This window comes from Syngnathus typhle, linkage group LG19 (genome assembly GCF_033458585.1).
Source record: "Syngnathus typhle isolate RoL2023-S1 ecotype Sweden linkage group LG19, RoL_Styp_1.0, whole genome shotgun sequence".
NCBI lineage: Eukaryota > Metazoa > Chordata > Actinopteri > Syngnathiformes > Syngnathidae > Syngnathus > Syngnathus typhle.
The window spans coordinates 829,951-852,429 of NC_083756.1; the positions used below are offsets into that span (position 1 = coordinate 829,951).

The following is a 22,479-nucleotide window of genomic DNA, read 5'->3' on the forward strand; positions in this document are numbered from 1 at the left end:
TGGAACACGGGTTGTGACAACCAGTTACACACGCAAAACATGTGTGCACTGGGACACTGAGTAGCATTTTGAAAGGTGTGTCAAAATTAAATGAAGATGAAATCATATGTAGTAATACAACACTTTACTACATATGGATTCTCTAAATTAGGGGTGTCCAAACTTTTTGCAAGGAGGGCCATATTTAGTAACGTGAAAGGGCCCAGGGGCCAATATTTGTTGTCGCTTCTCTGCCGGGGGGGGGGTGTCTAGTGGGACGTAAACATTGTGCGTTCCCTTCTCTTCCGGGAGGGGGGTAGGGGGGGGGGCTAATCGGACGTCAAGCGCAGCACGTTCGCTTCTCTCCCGGTGGGGTGCTAGTGTGACGTCAAAATGAACGCTGCGCGTTCGCTTCTCTTCTTGTGCTAATTGGATGTCAAGCGCAGCGCGTTCGCTTCTCTCCCTGCTAGTGTGACGTCAAATCAAACGCTGCGCGTTCGCTTCTCTTGGGGGGGGGGGGGGGTGCTTTGTGTGGCTGGCTCCATCTAGTGTGGAAACTGAGAAGTGCTCAAGCTGTTGTGCGGGCCACATTCAATTATGTTTTCAGAATTTGCTGCGGGCCAATAAAAACTGGACCGCGGGCCAACTGCGGCCCGCGGGCCGTAGTTTGGACACCGCTACTCTAAATCATACAATTGAGTAAAATATAACATACATTTTGATTTTTATTCAAATTGCTAAGGTTCTTGTGATAAATGATGAGAAAATTATTGAAAAGTAACTAAAGAAACTACAAGAAACTACAACTAAGCTAGTTGTGGAAGCAGTCTAATTGCCACGAAAAATAGCTATATGCACGTGTGCAGGGCACAAACACAAGAAGCTGATTAAATTCAAGAGGTAGCAAGCTTGTAGACGGAACCGCATAGCTGTAGTGCAAAAGACGCTTCACATTTTATACACAAGAAGCAGAATAAATTACTGAAGCGTTTTTAAAGATGTGCAGCGACAAAGTCCATAGACTGAAATTCGATTATGGATAAAAAGAGGGGCAAGAGTGGAGAATGGTATCTATAAATGACCAGAAGACAGACCTGTCCTACCAAGGAACCTATACAAATGGGCAGCAATATTGAGCCGTAGTGCCTGTCACATGGCTCAAGAGGAGGGCTAGTGGGGCTGGTCAGTCAGCTTTATACAACAAACGGATTTGATTCACATTCAAAACATTTTCAAAACAATTTTTTTTTGTAGAGCTCGTTTAACATTGTAAACACAATCCACAGGGTTATACTGCCTGGTCATAATAGATACATTCTCAAAATGGTTTGAATTGGCTTCAACAAAAACACTGAATGCCTTAACAGTGGCAAAAACGTTATGTAAAGAAATAATACCCAGATATGGGATTTCGGAAATTGATTCTCATGACAGGACTGGTATAAAGTGTGAAAATGTGCATGGAAAAAACTGGAAGATCATGGACAAAATGTTTAGACCTGGTCAAACTGTTCATAAATATTACAATTACTGTGGGTTTAACCCCGTATAAAATTGTTTGGGCGACAATATAGATTACCATGTTTTGAAACTAAGTGGGAAACTAAGGATGATTAAAATTTGGTAGAAATAAAAAAAAAAAGAAATAAAAAAAAAAGAAACAATGCTGTTTAAAAGATCAATTTGACCTTTGCAGGATGATCTGCTGTGTCGGATCTGGACCGCCATGAAAGTATGATGTTTTTTTGTGTACTTTGTCAACAACCGCTGTAGATGTTAAAGAATGGGATGATTATATCTAAAATTAATGTGGATGATTTGTTTCAGGTAACTATAAGAGTAACTGAAAAACAAAACAATTGATTGCTAATGGCAAAACAAGCTGCAAAGACAGAAACAAAAATGTCATATGTATGGATTTGCGACCGATTCTTTATGTTGTATCATTGCCATTGACAAAGATAGTGTGAAATCTGTCACATCTACTGACTGTGAAATGTGTGACAGAGCATTCTATACAGTAATATCCATTGAAAAAAAAAAAAAAAAAAGAAGCCATTGCTTTCAGAGAATGTAGTCAAGCTAAATTGTATATGTATCAACATGCCAAGATCTGGGAAAAAGCTGGAAAAACAAACAAAATGTCTTTAAATTTGAGAGGCGACAATGATCTGACTGAAATTGATGCAATCAGAGTTCCCAGAGGAGTTCCTGATTAATAAGAATTAATTGACCAAATTGTAGCAGGATGGGATTCTTCCATTTGCTGGTGGTGTACAATGAACAAGAACGTCAACATGTTAAATTACAACCATTGCAACATGCAGAAATTGGGCAAACTGACACAAGCGGGACTGAGGCAGTGCACGAACAGCTAGCCACGCCTCCCCTAATGTCAACCAGAACCGCAATGCTCTTGTTATGTTGTTGTCTGAGAAAGGAAGGGTCTGCGCAATGTTCAGGGAACAATGCTGCGCCTTCATCCAGAATGACACCGCCCCTGATGGGAGCCTGACGAAGGCGATTGCAGGCTTGCAATACCTAAAAACGAGGTTGAAAGAGTGGATGACTGCTTTTGGGAAGTATAAAGCCCTTGTGTCCTCAATTACTGCTATACTCACCTTGTGTGGTTGTTGTTGTATTCCATGTCTCCGTGCTCTGTTTAATCGTCTCATCACTACAGCAATATCGCCCATGGAAGACAAGATGGCCGGGGTATACCTAATGTCTGAACGCCAGCATGTTGATGATAACGATAATGATGATGGAATTTTTGCACTTGGGTTTACAGACTTCTTCCCAGATCTGGGTGTTCCCGAATGATAATATCGCAACGTTTATCCTTTCTTGGTGTAAACTTATTTGTGCTCCTACGGCTGAAAATCTTTTTGAAGTGGCCGCTTTTAGGTGATAAGATGGTCTCTGAGAACTTATGATAAACAGGAGGGAATTGTTAGAAAAATGTATATATATTAGGGGTGTAACGATTCATCGATACACATCGATTAATCGATATAATGCTCTACGATTTATTGGCATCGATGCTAAACGTAAACATTAGGGGTGTAAATCGCGGGTTTTGTCACGATACGATATAATATCGATATAAAGAACTACGATACGATATTTGCCGATATCTTAAAGCCTGCTGCGATTCATTCACGATATATCGCGATATAGTGCTCTACGATCGATTTTTTTTTTTTTTAATAAAAAATATAGAACAATATCCTGATTTATAACAATTCATACGCAAAATCAACAAGGTACTGCAAACTCTTTATTTAGGAAATTACAAGAGTATTGCAGTATACAAAGTGCTTATTTTAACACTGAACTTTGATGTCGTGTTTTTTCTTTAAATGTGCGGCGAGATTTGTGGTCCCTGAATATTTGATCACCGCATGGCAGGATTTACAAACTGCACGTGTCTTGTCCGTTGAGCCATCTTTTCTTTGGAATCCAAAGTGCTTCCAAAGGAATGACTTGAAGCCTAAAGGGGAGCAAATTTCCTCGCCTTTTTAGACACTAGCCATAGCACCAGCCCAGGAGCCGCGTACTAGTTGTCGACTCCCCTTTCACGTGCCTGCTCTGCTCACAACACAATGCCGCGCACTGCTCCCTGCTCCCGGAAAGAGGAAGCAAGCAACAATGAACTGGATTTCAAAATAAAGTCGCGTCTAATGTCCGAAGTCAAACACGGCGATATAAATCGATGTTTACGTTTAGCATCGATGCCAATAAATCGTAGATCATTATATCGATGAATCGATGTATATCGATGTATCGTTACACCCCTAATCAGTATGTAACACCTTGTGATTTTTCTTCTTACGAGACAAAGCCCCCGTGCTTCCCTCCTCCCCTTTTAGAGGGCTTGTCTCATTTTGTGGGTAGGGCAAATCCAAATAAAAAGAGCAGGAGTGCATACGGATAGTGTAGTGAGATTGTTGTGAAGCTATCTGTACTGCACTCCTCGCGAGAAAAGACTTAATATTCCGTCTCACTTATGGTTTGTTTGCTGTTGCTCTTCTCTTAATAGTTATTCAGTCAGCGAATTAAACCTTACAGAGGACATCATTGTTTTTTTTGTTTTTCATGGTCAGTCAAAGTCAAGAAGTCTTTCAAATCTCTACAAGACACAAAACCTTGAGCATATCTTCTTACCTCAAAGTTGACAGTCAAGTTCCTCTTCAGGGCAATTTCATAGACCAGGCTAATTTCTGACTTGCTGGCATCAACGCCCTCCTCACTCTCCACCTTTTCTTCTAGATCCTAACGAAAGAATCAAGAAAAACTTCAGAATCATCCATGACTGTTGGAGAAGTGTGTCCAGCCATGTTGTAAAATTACAAATCGAGGAGGTGCAACGTCAGCCAAGTTATGATTCTCATTTGACGACTGGCTCACCGTATTGGAAAAGCACAGCTGTATATCAACTCTTCATTCCCGTGAGACAAATTAATCACCGTGAATATCGTGAAACATTTTCTCCTACGAGCAGAAATTAGATAACTGAAGTTTGTCAAGTGTATGTACTAGGTTGGTACGTGGGAATCGAATATTTGAGGGTCACAGGCAAAACAACAAATGCGTGACATTTATTTTTATTGTAAATAAATTCTGAATAGCTCAAAGGCTAACTCTAAACAAAATCCTTAAGTGCTGAAATGTGACTGACTAATATTTCAAACTTGGCAGATCATGCTATGTTTATGAACTCGCCTTTGATTTACTATTTAGTGAAAAAGTGAGCGCGCAAGTACAGACTCTTTTGGTGTCACGTAACGGTTAATTTTGGCACACATGGGTCAAGCAAATAACGCAAGCAAAATGTAACAAAAGCCGAATTACTGGCAATTAGCAGGTTGTGAGCATCTGGGGTAAATTGATTTGCCGTACAAAACAATAACACTTGGCAAATTCGCCTGAGGGGGAAACGGAAAGGTGCAGACGCGCTGAGAGACAAAAAAAAAGGAGGTAAGATTTTTTTTAAAAGCAACCTGTGGTGGTCTTTCGGGGATGGGCTCATTGCGGAGGGCTTGGAGGGCCTTCATGGCAGCGCTGTGTCTGGCCGCTTGGCGAGTGCGCCCCTCCCCGATGAACTCGTGACTCCCCACGGAGAGCTGGACGTAGAAGATCTTGGGGATTGGGTAATGGTACCTGAGACACAAGTTCATCAAATTAGGAGTTGCTCATGTCCCCCACAAATGAGAAGATCTTTGTCAAATTGAAAAACAAAAAGGAGGCTTGAACATTAGGAGGCAATCTAACCTATTTTATGTACCTGTAAAAATAAAAGGTCGCGCAGCACATTGGGGTCAATTACGACACAATACCCCGTTGGCCAATCACTTAACTGATGTCTTACTTTTATTTCTCGGCTTGGGCTTGCCAAACAAAGCAAAGGGACACATATATCCTCTTCTATTTCTTCTGATCCTCAACATAGATTTTGTTCTCTTTCATTGGGTCCGGACAGAGTGGGACTAAGCTGTCAGGCGAGTGATAGAGTGGTCTACAAGTCCATGTGGTGACCGACCCCCCCCCCCCCCCACTGGGTCTGGGAAGGGGGGGGGGACGTCTGCAGAAGGGAGGGAGGGCAAAGAAAGAGAAATAGTGGGAAAGCTAACAAGAGGTGGGGGGAATCCAAAGTTTTTAATATCCGTTTTGCCTGTCCTCTGCTTTCATACATGGCTGCTGACGTCATGTCATTCTCAGCCAAGTAGGACAGTCTAATCAAAGTTCACCATAAAGACAAGAGAATCACACGCTTGTCCTCCTGACTATGCTAATATGTCTTTGTTTTGTTTTTTAAATATTCCGACTGTCTCCTTTGTATATTTCCTGCAAAAACATTTTATCCTGTAAATGGCAGGAGGTCTTTTCCTCAGCCCGCAGCCGTCAGTTTGTCCGTCCTTCCACATCCATCTGCTTTCAGCTCCTTCCCTGGGCGGAGACTTGCCTGGCCCTCGCACGTCAAGATCAGCCTCGGTCTCAGAGGATATGCCAAGTGCAACATGGGCTTGGGCCAACAGCGCTGAGCTGAGATGGAAGCAGCTGGGGCTAGAACATGGCGTACAGGTGCAAGGGAGGAAGAGACTGAGGGATTACGCGCAAAAATGAAAAACGGGACCGAAGGGGTAGAAGGCAAGGCGAAAACAGAAAACGCAAGAGGAAGGCCTGGGGTGGAGGGCGATGGAAGGGGAGGCCGGTGGGAGACCCTATTCTACAACGTGGGAAACCCAGCGAGCCAAAAACATGGGAGAGCACAAGTATGTGCAGCGGAATCACGTGCGCAAGCAAATCACATCGCTGCCTGCTGGCTTGCTCTGCATGTATGTTATCAATTATTATTCATATTATTATTACTACAAAGCGGGAGTCTGGCCAGGACACCTGTAGGGAGGGTGGAGGGGAAAAAAAAAAGAAAATAATAATTCGAAAAAATGACGTGGATGATGACGTGTGTGGGTATGACTCATGATTTTAGCATTTCGCACTAGCGCGCACATACGTGTTCAATCTTTGATCTCTCATAATTGAAAACCAGAGATATGGCCATTCAATTAATCCCGCAAATGACAAGGTGACTCTTAGTCCGGGAGCAGTTTTTAATGCGGCAAGCTAATTTTCTATCTTTGAACACCAGAGCGAATATTTAACAAGATCCAATTGCGAGGCCGAAGAGAGGAAATGCAACACGACATGCGGTGGCTTTCCACCATGAAGGCTCGTGGCCAACTTTCACTACAAACATGAAAATACAGCCAGAACTGCGGGGACGGTGCTGCTTTGTGAGCAATAGAGTGACAGAGCCTTTGTGGAGAGGAGGACAAAAAAAACAACCTTGGACAGGCCTTGTTGTTCCTCCAGCTGCACTTTCTTTCAATGTCTTGCCAGACATGTACTTGTTTTCCCTCCCTCCTTCCTTCCCTCATACTTCAGTCTCTGTGTCCATCATTAATTGATTTTCTTCCTTTTGGCTGCACGCAAGTGCTAATACACAAAAATTCTGCATTTTGTGTATTAGCACTTGCGTGATGATGTAAAAAAAATGTGTCAAGAAGAAAAAATTTGGATGAATAAATTCCGAGGACATGGTCTACTCTATTAGGACAAAGTGGATACTGTGACAAACCTTTGTATCGTGGCAAAAAAAACAAAAAGGCCAACACGCGCCGCATGAAAACAAAAAAAATTTCTACAATGACAGCACATCATTATTAACATACCGTATTTTTCTGACTAAAAGTCGCTCCGGAATATAGGTCGGATTAACCATAAAATGCACAATAACGTGAAAAAAAACATATACAAGTCGCTCTGGAGTATAAGTCGCATTTTGGGGGACATTTATTCGACAAAATCCAACACAGAGAACAGACATGAACGAGCAACAACAGGCTAAACGATAGGTAAGCTAACGTGACATAAACACAAACGAAGAGCTGAGAACGGGCCTGACGTAACATTCAGAGTTATTCAAATAACTATTACATAAATAACACGTTTATAAAACCATCTGTGTCACTCCAATTCATTAAATCCATCGATCGTCCTTTATGTCAACAATCGGTGCGCGCCGCTGATGGAGATTGCACTTCAAAATATTCCACAGGCCCATATAACGATATATAAATTATATATCAAATAACTATTATATAAGCAATAATATCACACCATTCGTCACTCCAAATCTTAAATCCATCGATCAAATTCCTCGTCCTTTGTCAACAACGCCGCGCGTGCGCCCCTCGTCGTTATTCCACAGATCTAGTATATAACTATATTGTAGCGTTAACAAAGTACAAAGTAGGACCCAAGCACTGCCGTTGACTTCCAGGCGTGTGGCGGCGTGGACTTCCATCCCCGGAGGTGGCACTTCCAGCTTCATAGAATAGGACCGGGCGTGCGTAAAAGCCATGTCCGAGCCCCATCCACCGTGCCCGGACAGCCACCCTGCCGAGCACCGGCCCCCGACTTCCATCCACGGACGTTAAAGAGAGCTCCGTAGAGCAGGACCGGGCGTGCGTAAAAGCCATAATAGTTTTTCAAACCTTCTGTGTCACTCCAAATCATTAAATCCTTCAAAATCTTCATCCTCCGTTTCACTTCCAAACAAAGCCGGTAATAATGCCGGTAGTACATGGGGCCCTTGTCATCCCGTGATCAATCTTTGTCCTTTTTGTAAACAACCGCCGCGCCACGCCGCGCTGCTGACGTCACTTGAAATTCAAATTACAGTAATCCCTTGCTACATCACGATTTCACTTTTTTTTTTTTTTTAAATGTTTTGAAAAAATTCACATATAAGTTGCTCCTCAGTATAAGCTGCCCCCACCCAAACTATGAAGAAAAACGCGACTTATAGTCCGAAAATTACGGTAAAAAAATAAAAAATAAAATTCAATTACTTTCTAATACAAGCGTTTTTACCGACAAACAGCGCACAAGCTGGCTTTTGTGGTTCCTTTCAATCAGAGTCAGAACCGAGAGCAGCCATTGTTTCCAGTCACTGGGATTGTTGTGGTTTCAATTTTGAGATTAAAGAACCCTTGTACAAGTACTGTAATCAGTCTCGGGGCGCTCCTTCCATGCTTGGCTCAGGAGAAATCAGAGCCCCCAATAAAATTACCCCTGGGCTCTCGTAATGGCTGACTAATGGTGACACATTGTGTATCACTTCCAAAAATTTACAATAGTATTACTCAGAGGGAAGGGGCTAAAACAAAAGAAAAAAAAAAAAAAAGGATTTGGTTACTAGGTAGAAAAATAACACATACGGAATAATTCACCATGGAATTAATAGCAGCTGCTTGAAAATCATATTTGATGAGCTCACTAAAAGCTGGTATTGCATAGAACGAAAATAGCCATGAGAAAATGATTTTTCCAATGCGTGTGAAAAAACAATTACCGTATTTTCCGGACTATAAGGCTCACCTAAAAACCTCAAATTTTCTCAAAAGCCGACAGTGCCTTATAGTCAGGTGCACCTTATGTATGTTGCAAATTGCGGCCCAAGGGCCGCATTTGGCCCGCGTCTAAATTTGAACTGGTCCGAAGCATTGTGTCATAAAACCAATCATATGTGGCGCGCTGAAGACTATGAATCATGAATCAAAAAGACTATGGATCATTATGTGATTGTAAAAGTAATTTGTTGCGTCTGAAGTTGAAATAAAAAAGATAAAATGGAGAATGATTTGATCTGGATTAAAAATCTGACACGATGCAACCTGGCCTGTTTACTGCAGTCACAAACACCAATATCACCCTTCTTATTCATACAACACTAACAACAATAAAACAAACTTAATACAATAAAAAATTCATTCAACTTTCATAAAGTTGTTAATTTGTTATTATTTTAATCTTTAACTTTAACTTTTAAAGTTTACTGATCTATCTGACTGTTTTGTTTTGTACTTATTAAACTAAGCTTTACATGTTTATTTTGTGTGTTGTGTGATATTAACATTATTGATCTATTCTTATTGTTTTCACTATTTCAAGTTATTACACTGTGATTGCATTAATGGTGCGCCTTATAGTCCGGTGCACCTTATATATGGACAAAATTTTAAAATTGGCCATTTATTGAAGGTACGCCTTATAGTCCGGTGGGCCTTATAGTTCGGAAAATGTGGTACAGCGTATGTATGTTCATGCCACATAGCATTAAAGAAGAAAAACTAATCGGAATCTTTGTGCCCTTTGAGTGCCAACTTGACCGGATGAGAGAATAGCTGGCTGGAGATCGCTGGGTGGAAAAAACAGATGCTGGTGTCGTCCCCATTAAAAGTATTACGTTGTGACCTGCTGTTTTATGTTCATTGTCATTAAGAGGGATAATGAGTTCCTTTGTTTATAAAAAAAAAAAAAAAAAAAGGACAGCAAACATTTTAGGACTTTTTTTCGCCTTTCAAACTGATTGTTTGGGGTTAGCTTTACGTCGTTAGCTAACGGCTAATGTCGGTCTCGTTGTGTACCTCGCGCTATCAGACGTACGGAGACTAGTTATTACGGAAAGGAACTCGGGCTGATGTAGAGTCGTCCTCATCTGATGAGTTTCAAAATGCGTTTCCAAATGCGGCGCTGTGGACATGACTTACACTAGGGGTGTACAAACTACGGCCCGCGGGCCAAATTCTGAAAACATAATTGAATATGGCCCGCACAAGAAGCTTGAGCACTTCTCAGTTTCCACACTAGATGGAGCCCGCCACACAAAGCGTTTGACGTCCCATTAGCACCCCCCCACACACACCCCGGAAGAGAAGCGAACGCACTTCACGTTACTAAATATTAGGGGTGTAAATCGCGGGTTTTGTCACGATACGATATTATTTCGATACAAAGAACTACGATACGATATTTGCCGATATCTTAAAGCTTGCTGCGATTCATTCACGATATATCACGATATAGTGCTCTACGATCGATATATATATATTTTTTAAATAAAAATTATAGAACAATATTCTGATTTATAACAATTCATACGCAAAATCAGCAAGGTACTGCAAACTCTTTATTTAGGAAATTACAAGAGTATTGTAGTATACAGAGTGCTTATTTTAACACTGAACTTTGATGTCGTGTTTTTTCTTTAAATGTGCGGCAAGATTTGTGATCCCTGAATATTTGATCACCGCATGGCAGGATTTACAAACTGCACGTGTCTTGTCCGTTGAGCCATCTTTTCTTTGGAATCCAAAGTGCTTCCAAAGGAATGACTTGAAGGCTAAAGGGGAGCAAATTTCCTCGTCCTTTTGGACACTAGCCATAGCACCAGCCCAGGAGCCGCGTACTAGTTGTCGACTCCCCTTTCACGTGCCTGCTCTGCTCACAACACAACAACGCTGCGCGCACTGCTCCCGGAAAGAGGAAGCAAGCAACAATGAACTGGATTTCAAAATAAAGTCGCGTCTAATGTCCGAGGTCAAACACGGCGATATAAATCGATGTTTACGTTTAGCATCGATGCCAATAAATCGTAGAGCATTATATCGATTAATCGATGTGTATCGATGAACTGTTACACCCCTACTAAATATGGCCCTCCTTGCAAAACGTTTGGACACCCCTGACTTACACAAACATGAAACTCGAGTCATCGCAACTCAATGGACATGAGACTGGAGAGCACAAATCTTTCCAAATTTATTTTGGACGCGTGTTCCAAATGCTCCAATCTCTTCAATAAAATATTTTTTAGGAGCTCACACCCATTTGTACAATTGTTTTTGAGATACTAAAATGCTGGACGCCCAGTTGAGAAAACAGTCTCCCTTCGTTTGTGACGTGAAAACAGTAACAGCTTGCTCAGTACGTCAGCGTGTTTGCATGAGGAAATGTCACAGGGCAGCGAACCCCCAGACGTTCCTTCCTCTAGCTGACAAAAATCTTAGTGCCATAACCAAATTAGGTGTGGGAGAGGGTGGGTGGTCAACATTTGCTCAGCCTTGCTCCTAAGGGGAGGCTGGGAAGGGTGCGTGGGGGGGGTCATGCTGTCCCAACACCAAATTCTGACGGAGCACCGACTGGGGCAAAGAGGGGAGTAGCGCAACTGAAGTAAAAGTTGAGCAACTCAAAAAGAAGCTCAGGACAATGCCAGGGGCCCCAAACACGCTTTCTGCTAGTTTGAAATATTCAATTACTTTTAGCCTTGACTGACTCATAGGAATTGGGTGTTCCAAAGATAACACGATTCTCCTAGATTATTCACAAGAACGTTTTGGCATCATTTTTTGTTGTTAATGATTTCGCCTGGATTTCAACACCGGTTGACTCACTTGAAAACTACTATAAGCGTCACGCAGAGGAGAACGTTCTCCGACGCCGTATTTGAGAATGGACAATGGGACGGTTAGTTCACCAAGAGCTGATTTTTAAAGTGGTCAGAAATTATTCACGGGCCCTCGGCCATAAATAATATTCATTAAGACGCTGATAAATGCTCATTACATATTATTGCCATATTTCCTCATCAATGCACTTTCTGAATGAATCAATACGGGCGCTGGTGGTGATTAGAGCGCTGATGGATCAGAGCCAGGCTGGCCTTTTAATGAGAAGATTTTCCATCAACATGATTCCGGATCACTCTTATTCATCATAATAGGTAAGGACATGGGCATATGGAAACCTTCGTTTGGCCGCGGCGTCATTATGATGAGCGATTGCGGCTATGGCCTGTCACTCCGCCACGTCGTCCGTCACCGAAGGAGGAGAATTCATATTCGCAAGGTCTCGTTTTCATTAATCCCGCTGAAAGAAAGAGACCTCGTGAAAACATAAATGACCTTGTGGTAATGTATGCTTTTTTTTTTTTTTTTTTTATATGACGTGCATCTCCTCAGGACCGCTTGAAAAGTGGAACAAAAGAGAATGAAGTGTGTCGCTTTCCGCATTTGAAATCGTCAGCGGGGGACAAAACGTTGGCAAACATATGTTTGCCACAACTTTGCAGACGTTTGTCTCTCGCCCTGTTTGTCACCGCATGGATCAAACGGAATAGGCTGTGAGCCAGATGTCAAACTGCCTGCTGACGAGACTCATTTAAACAACAATGCCACTGAATCACTCCTAATTCCTGGACCTGGGTTGACATTGCAAAACTTAACTAGGAGCCACAGAATTTTTGTTTTCCAAATTTTTCTTAATTAATCAATCACATAGTGTGTAAATATAAATTACATTTCTGTCTGGGGAACCCACAAAATGGATGTACAAGCCACTGAACAGAAACGATGCCAATTTATTTTAAAAATGAGTAACCACTGCTACCTAGTGGGCAAAAAAAATAAAACCGCTCTGGGAATTTAAACATACAGTCAAACCTCGGTTTTCGACCACAATCTGTTCCAGAAGGCGGTTTGAGAAGCGAATCGGTCGAATTCCCAACCTATTTTTCCCATTACATATAATGGAAAAAAAATGTTAATCCGTTCCAAGACCGAAAAAAACAGTTTAAGCATTTTTTCATTTGCGCATTTTTGTCCGATCGCGCAACTGCAGCGCACCGCAGAACGCGCAACAGTAGCACGTTGCCGACCGCGCAATTGTACCGCGCTGGTCGCAGTATTGTGACAGAGCCGTCGCTGAAATTCAGAAAATATTTATAAAGTCCTGATGTACTTTCCAAAATTTAAGTGGACCTACAGGACTGTCTCAGAAAATTAGAATATTGTGATAAAAGTTCTTTATTTTCTGTGATACAATTAAAAAACCAAAAATGTCATACATTCTGGATTCATTACAAATCAACTGAAATATTGCAAGCCTTTTATTATTTTAATAGTGCGGATTATGGCATACATCTTAAGAAAACTCTAATATCCTATCTCAAAATATTAGAATATCATGAAAAAGTATACTAGTAGGCAATGTTCCCTCTAAGCTGCGCGCGTGCGCAATCGCGCACTGCCCGCACATTCTCAGCGCACAAGAAAATCTATCCAGCGCATAAACAACATCAACATAACGTATTAATCCATATTAGATTATAATATATTATATCAATTATAATGTTATATTAATATTAGACCTAATCTAATTAATTCGCCCAATAATATTGTTTGTTTTTGTTTCTCACTCAGTGAATGACAGGTGTCCAGACAATGATACGATACGGTTCACTTACGGTATGAAGCCAATCATGGGATTGACGGTGCTTGCGTCTGGGCTCTGCCTATACGCGCCGTGCAGGTTAGCTAGCAGGTTAATTGATGCTAATACAAACCCCGCATCATGGTGAAACAAACAGGCAGCGATACATCCACTCACCAAGCCACAGTAAAAAAGAAATGCAGTTCTTTTAAGATGGAATGGCTGCCGGAGTATGTGCAAATTGAAAAATAAGCGGTGAAATTGGGCGAGATTTTTTCTTTTTCAAGTGAGAAAGGTCTACTCTGCAAAACATGCAGCGGTGCCAAAGTAGCAAGTGAGTTTTTAGTGATATTTGTGCTACATTTCAAGCTTCCAGTGCCGACTGTGAAAGAGGATTTAGTTTAATGAATCATATCAAAACAAAATCCAGAAATCGTTTTGAAGTGACACATTTGGACCAGCTGATGCGCATTAAGTCAAAGCAAGAAGCAGACGAAGCCATCAACCAGGACAAAGTGTACAACCATTGGAGAAGTGAGAAGGACAGACGTGAAAAATAAGGTACAATTTAAGTCAGATTTGTGCATATTCTAGTGACGGTTATTAAGATTTTGTCTTTATGGATATTAATCATTAAATGTTACCATTAGATCATTTATGGGTAGTAGAAATGCCAAGAAAAACTGTGTACCGTAAATTCCGGACTATAAGCCGCGGCTTTTTTCCAAAATTTTGAACCCTGCGTAGCGTCCTGTACTTTTACTGTCTGAACTGTCTGAATGCACACTGGCTCTTATTATTTATTATTTGTTATTACTCTTATTTATTGTTTGTGCCTTTTTGTTTATGATGTTTTTTACTTTTGCGCTATGCTTGCTGGCTCCGTTATTTATTGTGTTATCTGTTTATTTATTATTTATTCATCACTCTTCCTATTGATTGTTAGAATTTTTGCCTTCTTGTTTTTATATTGTGTCGCGTACATGTATGTCTATCGTGTTATGTGTCTCGTCACCGTGGGATAGAGAAAAATGTAATTTCGGTCTCTTTGTGTGTTGTGACATGTGGAGAGATTGACAATAAAGCTGACTTTGACTTTGACTTTATTTATTGTTTGTGCCTTTTTGTTTATGATGTTTTTTACTTTTGCGCTATGCTTGCTGGCTCCGTTATTTATTGTGTTATCTGTTTATTTATTATTTATTCATCACTCTTACTATTGATTGTTTGAATTTTTGCCTTCTTGTTTTTATATTGTGTCGCGTACATGTATGTCTATCGTGTTATGTGTCTCGTCACCGTGGGATAGAGAAAAACGTAATTTCGGTCTCTTTGTGTGTTGTGACATGTGGAGAGATTGACAATAAAGCTGACTTTGACTTTGACTTTATACTCAGGTGCGGCTTATATAAGGATTTTTTTCGTGATTTTTGTGATTACTTGATCACTTCAAGATTCAAGAGTTTTTTATTCGCCATGTTTGAGCTTGGCGGCTCGGTGGAGCACTGGGTAGCACGTCCGCCTCACAGTTAGGAGGGTGCGGGTTCGATTCCACCTCCGGCCCTCCCTGTGTGGAGTTTGCATGTTCTCCCCGGGCCCGCGTGGGTTTTCTCCGGGCACTCCGGTTTCCTCCCACATCCCAAAAACATGCTTGGTAGGCCGATTGAAGACTCCAAATTGTCCCTAGGTATGAGTGCGAGTGCAAATGGTTGTTTGTCTCTGTGGCTGGCAACCGGTTCAGGATGTCCCCCACCTACTGCCCGATGACGGCTGGGATAGGCTCCAGCACGCCCGCGACCCCCGTGGGGACTAAGCGGTTCAGAAAATGGATGGATGGATGTTTGAGCGTGCCAAACAAGGAATTTGACTTCGATAAAACACACCCTCTGTTCAACATTTAGGTGACTAACAACACTCAGGACTAGAGATGCACCGATCCGATATCTGGATCGGATATCGGTCCCGATATCAACAAAATAGATGGATCGGGTATCGGGAAATACAGCCGATCTGTGAGCCGATACTTTCCTTAATCTATTGGGACGCGGGCTACGTCATACGCCAGCAGCACGTGTGCCGCATGCCACGAGAGTTTTCTAAACAAACGCAAACATGGAGCGAACGTTCGCTTCTCTTCCCCGGGTTGCTAAGCGGACGTCAAACCATGCGCGTTCGCTTCTCTTCGGGTTGCTAATGGGACGTCAAAGGCTGCGCGTTCGCTTCTCTCCCGAATGGGGGGGGGCTAATCGGATGTGAAACGCTGCGTGTTCGCTTCTCTTCCGGGGGGGGTGTTAATGGGACGTCAAACGCTTTGTGTGGCGGGCTCCATCTAGTGTGGAAACTGAGAAGCTGAGCTCAAGCTTCTTGTGCGGGCCATATTCAATTATGTTTTCAGAATTTGCTGCGGGCCAATAAAAACTGGACCGTTAGTTTGGACACCCCTAATTTAGAGCAAAGAACTGTGTAGTCTGCCTGATGCCATTGCCTTTGGTCTTTTCTGTTCCACATGTAGAGTTATGTAGCTTGTTAAGTTTGAACTGGACTGCCCCTACACCTGTCTATGGACCCCGTGGAGGCTATTTTGTGTGTTTTGGGGTGTTCTCTTGTATTGAGGGGTGCTGGTTGGCCGCTGTTACTTTTTTTCCTTTGTCTTTTAGCTTTGTTTTGCTTTGATGGCTTTTATCTTGAGCACTTTCTGCCTTTCTTTGTGGCACCGTTGTGTGGCAGCCTTATGAGAGCCTATTGAGTTGCGCTCATGCCATCTGTGTGTCTTTTGTATACCCACTCTGTGGTATGAATACGGCTGGGGCCTGAATTTCCCAACCCCTGGGGATCAATAAATATACAATCAATCAATCAATCAAGTCAACCATAATATCGGATCGGTATCGGGTATCGACCGATACGCAAAGCCACGGCATCGGTATCGGTATCGGAACTGAAAAAGTCGGATCGGTGCATCTCTACTCAGGACATGTGAAAAATGGCAAAAAAACCAAAAAAAAACCTTTTCACTTTTACACACTGCGGTATCTTGAAGAAAAAAACAACAACAAAAATACTATTAAAAACACTACTATGGCTGCTGCTTATTCTGGCTGTGTTGCTTGTGACTATGATGAGCTTTAGTAGGAATGCACGCTAGGTGACCTGCGTGGGCTCTAAACCCTTTCTCTTACTCTGCCATGTGACTCAGAGATTACACAAAGCAGTGGCGCTGTTTGGACCATCTGCATAGTATTAAAACCCAATCAATCAGCATTTACCGTATTTTCCGCCCTAAAAGGCGCACCTAAAAACCTAAATTTTTATCAAAAGTCAACAGTGCGCCTTATAGTCCGGTCGGTGCGCCTTATATATGGATCAAGTGATGAATTTGTTGATCCATACTGGTTGTACACAGTGCTCTGCCAAAATGTTTTAGTACGTTTTAGTACGACTAGTAAATTACAAGGTCGCATCGCTTCCCAGCATTACGGTAACTGTAGTCAGGGGGCGTCACCGAATAGCTGTTGTACCCGCGAGGCTATTTCATTTCAAAATAGGCTGCTCCGTTAATGTTTCAAGTAAATCTACGGATCGATATGGAAGGGAAACATAGGTAAGTAGTACCAATGCGTTCGATCGAACTTTAGTCAGTTCTGATCATTTTATAGGAGCTCGTTTGAGAGACGCGATTGTTTACACTTTGCTGAGGCTCATGGGAGATTGCTAGCTGAGGGTCATGGGTTTTTGCGGATGGCTAATGCTATAACGATAGCTGCTATACGCGCGAGGCTATTTCATGTCAAAATAGGCTGCTCTGTTAATGTTTCGAGTAAATCTACGGATCGATATGGAAGGGAAACATAGGTAAGTAATACCAATGCGTTAGATCGAACTTTAGTCAGTTCTGATCATTTTATAGGAGCTCGTTTGAGAGACGCGATTGTTTACACTTTGCTGAGGCTCATGGGAGATTGCGAGCTGAGGGTCATGGGTTTTTGCGGATGGCTAATGCTATAACGATAGCTGCTATACGCGCGAGGCTATTTCATGTCAAAATAGGCCGCTCTGTTCTTGTTTCGAGTAACTCTACGGATCGATATGGAAGGGAAACATAGGTAAGTAGTACCAATGCGTTAGATCGAACTTTAGTCAGTTCTGATCATTTTATAGGAGCTCGTTTGAGAGACGCGATTGTTTACACTTTGCTGAGGCTCATGGGAGATTGCGAGCTGAGGGTCATGGGTTTTTGCGGATGGCTAATGCTATAACGATAGCTGCTATACGCGCGAGGCTATTTCATGTCAAAATAGGCTGCTCTGTTAATGTTTCGAGTAAATCTACGGATCGATATGGAAGGGAAACATAGGTAAGTAGTACCAATGCGTTAGAGCGAACTTTAGTCAGTTCTGATCATTTTATAGGAGCTCGTTTGAGAGACGCGGTTGTTTACACTTTGCTGAGGCTCATGGGAGATTGCGAGCTGAGGGTCATGGGTTTTTGCGGATGGCTAATGCTATAACGATAGCTGCTATACGCGCGAGGCTATTTCATGTCAAAATAGGCTGCTCTGTTAATGTTTCGAGTAAATCTACGGATCGATATGGAAGGGAAACATAGGTAAGTAGTACCAATGCGTTAGATCGAACTTTAGTCAGTTCTGATCATTTTATAGGAGCTCGTTTGAGAGACGCGATTGTTTACACTTTGCTGAGGCTCATGGGAGATTGCGAGCTGAGGGTCACGGGTTTTTGCGGATGGCTAATGCTATAACGATAGCTGCTATACGCGCGAGGCTATTTCATGTCAAAATAGGCTGCTCTGTTCATGTTTCGAGAAAATCTACGGATCGATATGGAAGGGAAACATAGGTAAGTAGTACCAATGCGTTAGATTGAACTTTAGTCAGTTCCAATCATTTTATAGGAGATCGTTTGAGAAACGCGATTGTTTACAGAGGGCTCGTTGGTTATTGGCTAGTGGGTGCATACCGCAACCCTAGTCAACCTCAGTTTGTTGCAGTAAAGCTTCTATTTTATGCGCCTTATAGGCCGGTGCGCCTTATATATGGACAAAGTTTTAAAATGGGCCGTTCATTGAAGGTGCGCCTTATATATGGAAAAAGTTTTAAAATGGGCCGTTCATTGAAGGTGCGCCTTATACCCCGGTGCGCCTAATAGGGCGGAAAATACGGTAAATTCAATTCTTCTGACATTTTGCTCACCAAAAACAAGTTGTAATGAACATGAACTTAATGCATTTTATTCAGAAGGTTACTTTGACCCCCGAGGCTTAAATGGCGGCGCGGCGTATTTGTGGATTTTTACGGCCTCCAGGGGTCGCTCTAGCAGGAAGCAAGTCGCTCTTGCTTCTTATTCTTATTCTTCTTATTTCTTCTTCGTCTGTCTCGCTGACAGACGAAGAAGAAATAATGCGCCGAAGACGACGTGCTAGTTTGTGTTTTGAACATTTCACGGATCACGCACACACCCTCATCATGGAAAACAGCCGAAGAAATGCGTTTGATGCAGCTTTTAAGTTAAAAGCAATTGATTTGGCTAAATGGCGGCGCGGCGTATTTATGGATTTTTACGCCCTCCGGGCCGCTCTAGCAGGAAGCAAGAGCGAGACAGACGAACAAGAGATAATGCGCCGAAGAAGACGTGCTTGATGAAGCACTTTTTTTACTTTTACTGGTATGTTTTTTAACGAGCCCTGTTGGTGTTGTACTACCGTGCTGCTGCTGTGTTATCGCCGCGTCTCAGTGACTTTTATGTATGTATAGTACAGTGCTTCTCAAATAGTGGGGCGCGCCCCCCTTGGGGGGGCGCCGTGCTATACCTGGGGGGGGCGCGTGTGACCCTGGGGAACAGGCTTTTTTTTTGCAGTACTAGAATAAAGTGTAATTGCGCATCTTCCCAGCAGGGGGCAGTGGCGCTCTCATTGTTACTTCTGTGACGTTTGCGACAGTGCAACATTTTACGACTTACAAGACAAGTTAGGATAGTCACGGTGGGGAGGGGGGGGGCGCGAATAGTTTTCTTCTTGCTAAGGGGGGGCGCGAATAGTTTTCTTCTTGCTAAGGGGGGGCGTAACAGAAAATAATTGAGAAGCACTGGTATAGTATGTTTTTTTAATCCAGCCCTTTTAGTCTTGTGTTACTTCCGTGTTGCTGCGGCATTACTGCCACATTGCTTCCACGTCACGGGCAGTGTTTGGAAAGAAATGTTAAGGTATGTTATTAAAACTTTAAAAAAGCTTTCTGTGTCCAGTCTTTCTTTGTTAATAACTCGGGTGCACACTTCCGTGTTGCTGCGGTACTACTGCTGCGTCACAGGTAATGTTTAGAAAGACATGTTAAAGTATGTTATTAAAACTTTAAGAAGGCTTTCTGTGAACGGTCTTTCTTTGTAAAAAAACGCGTGTGCACGTGCGGCTTATAGTCCGGTGCGGCTTATATAAGAAAAAAACTAAAATATCCTCCAATTTCAGCTGGTGCGGTTTATAGTCTGGTGCGGCTTATAGTCTGGTGCGGCTTATAGTCCGGAATTTACGGTAATTAGATATTTTACAGACAAAGTGTTACAGAAATTTGCACTGTATCACAAGCTACAGCACAAGTCATTGTGCAAAATGTGAATGTTTTAATGTGAGCAAAATGTTATGTCTGAAAGGTGTATATGTCTCATATCTTCCAGAACAGTACCCTCAGCCAGGCCAAAGCAGGACTCTTCCCATGGCCAAAGCAGGACTCTTCCCATGGCCAAAGCAGGGCTCTTCCCGTGCCCAAAGCAGGACTCTTCCTGTGGCCAAAGCAGGACTCTTCCCATGGCCAAAGCAGGACACTCACATACTGTATAACATCTATACATCCCATTTTTCAGATTTTTGTCTTTTTTTAAGTGGACCAAATTACTTATTTAAAAATAAAGCGTGCATGTCTGATGTTGCTCACAGTAGTCCTCAGTTTGCTCAGGGAGCTTGTGTGTATGCCCAGATACATGAAAAATTAGAGGGAACATTGCTAGTACGGTATTCAACTAATCACTTGAATGGTCTAATTAACTCGAAACACCTGCAAGGGTTTCCTGAGCCTTGAAAAACACTCAGCTTGGTTCAGTAAACTAAATCACAAGTATGGGGAAGACTGCTGATCTGACTGCTGTCGAGAGGACCATCATTGACACCCTCAATCAGGAGGGTAAGACACAAAAAGAAATTTCTCAAAGCTCAAGAGTGCAGTTTCAAAGCACATCCACAAAAAGTCTGTTGGAAGGGGGAAATGTGGCAGAAAACGCTGCACAACCAAGAGAGATGACCGCAGCCTTAACAGCATTGTGAAGAAGATTCGCTTCCAGAATTTGGGGGAACTTCAAAGACAGTGGACTGAAGCTGGAGTCCAGGTATCAAAAGCCACTGTTCACAGACGTGTCCAGTAAATGGGCTACAATAGCCGTAGTCCCATGGTCAAGCCACTTCTGAAATCAAGACAACGGAAGAAGCGTCTGACTTGGGCTATGGAAAAAAAGCACTAGACAGTTGCAGAGTGGTCCAAAGTCCTCTTTTCAGACGAAAGCAAGTTTTGTATTTCATTTGGAAGTCAAGGCGCCAGAGTCTGGAGAAAGGCTGGAGAGGAGCAAAATCCAAGTTGCTTGAAATCCAGTGTGAAGTTCCTACAGTCAGTGATGGTTTGGGGAGCCATGTCAGCTGCTGGTGTTGGTCCACTGTGTTTCATCAAGTCCAGAGTAATTGCAGCTGTGTACCAAGAGATTTTAGAGCACTACATGCTTCCATCTGCTGAAAAGCTCTATGGAGATGATGATTTCATTTTCCAGCATGATCTGGCACCTGCCCACAGTGCCAAAACCACCAGTAAATGGTGTACTGACCATGGCATTACTGTCCTCGATTGGCCTGCCAATTCCCCTGACCTGAACCCCATAGAAAATTCTTGGGGTATTGTGAAGAAGAAGCTGAAAGACACCAGACCCAACAATGCAAATGAGCTTAAGGCCGTTATTGAAGGATCCTGGACATCCATAACACCTTACTGACCACAGGCTGATTGCCTCCATGCCATGCCGCATTGACGCAGTAATCCGTGCAAAAGGATTCCCAAACAAGTACAGAGTGCATTAATGGACATTTTCAAATGTTTGATTTTGTTTTGCGGTTATAAATATATATTTTTTTACCTGGTCTGAGGAAATATTCTAATTTTTTTAGATAGGATTTTTGAGTTTTCTTAAGATGTAAGCCATAATCAGCAATATTAAAATAATAAAAGGCTTGCAATATTTAAGTTGATTTGTAATGAATCTAGAATGTGTGACATTCTTGTTTTTTTTATTGCATTACAGAAAATAAAGAACTTTATCACAATATTCTAATTTTTTGAGACAGTCCTGTAAGTACGTGGGGAGCTTAATTTTGTCCGATCGCGCAACTGCAGCGCACCGCCAAACACACAACACTAGCGGTAGCACGTTGCCGACCGCGCAACTGCACCGCACTGGTTGCATTATTGTGACAGAGCCGTCGCTGAAATTTAGAAAATATTTTTAAAGTCCTGGTGTACTTTCCAAAATTTAAGTGGACCTAAGTGCGCAGGGAGCTTAATTTTGTCCGATCGCACAACTGCAGCGGATCGCCGAACGCGCAACGGTAGCACGTTGCCGACCGTGCAACTGCACCACAATGGTCGCATTATTGTGACTGAGCCGTCGCTAAAATTTAGAAAATATTTTTAAAGTCCTGATGCACTTTCCAAAATTTAAGTGGACCTCAGTACGCAGGGAGCCTAATTTGGTCCGATCGCGCAACCGCAGCGCGCCGGGCGCTCACTGTCGCATTGCTTTAAGACCGTTTTTGTGTTTTAGGATGGCTTTACTGCTCCCA

General features: G+C 42.4%; 1 protein-coding gene across 6 annotated transcripts in view; it reads right to left on the bottom strand.

The window, feature by feature from the left end:
• The window catches only part of stau2 (staufen double-stranded RNA binding protein 2), an 85,164-nt gene that overhangs the window by 42,998 nt on the left and 19,687 nt on the right, over positions 1 to 22,479 (bottom strand). For all 6 annotated transcript variants that reach the window (XM_061265921.1, XM_061265923.1, XM_061265922.1 and 3 more), the window contains 2 exons: positions 4,983 to 5,142; positions 4,147 to 4,254 (listed from right to left, as the gene is read on the bottom strand). In XM_061265921.1, the coding sequence (XP_061121905.1) occupies positions 4,147 to 4,254; positions 4,983 to 5,142 (268 nt within the window). The remainder of the gene's footprint in view (positions 1 to 4,146; positions 4,255 to 4,982; positions 5,143 to 22,479) is intronic.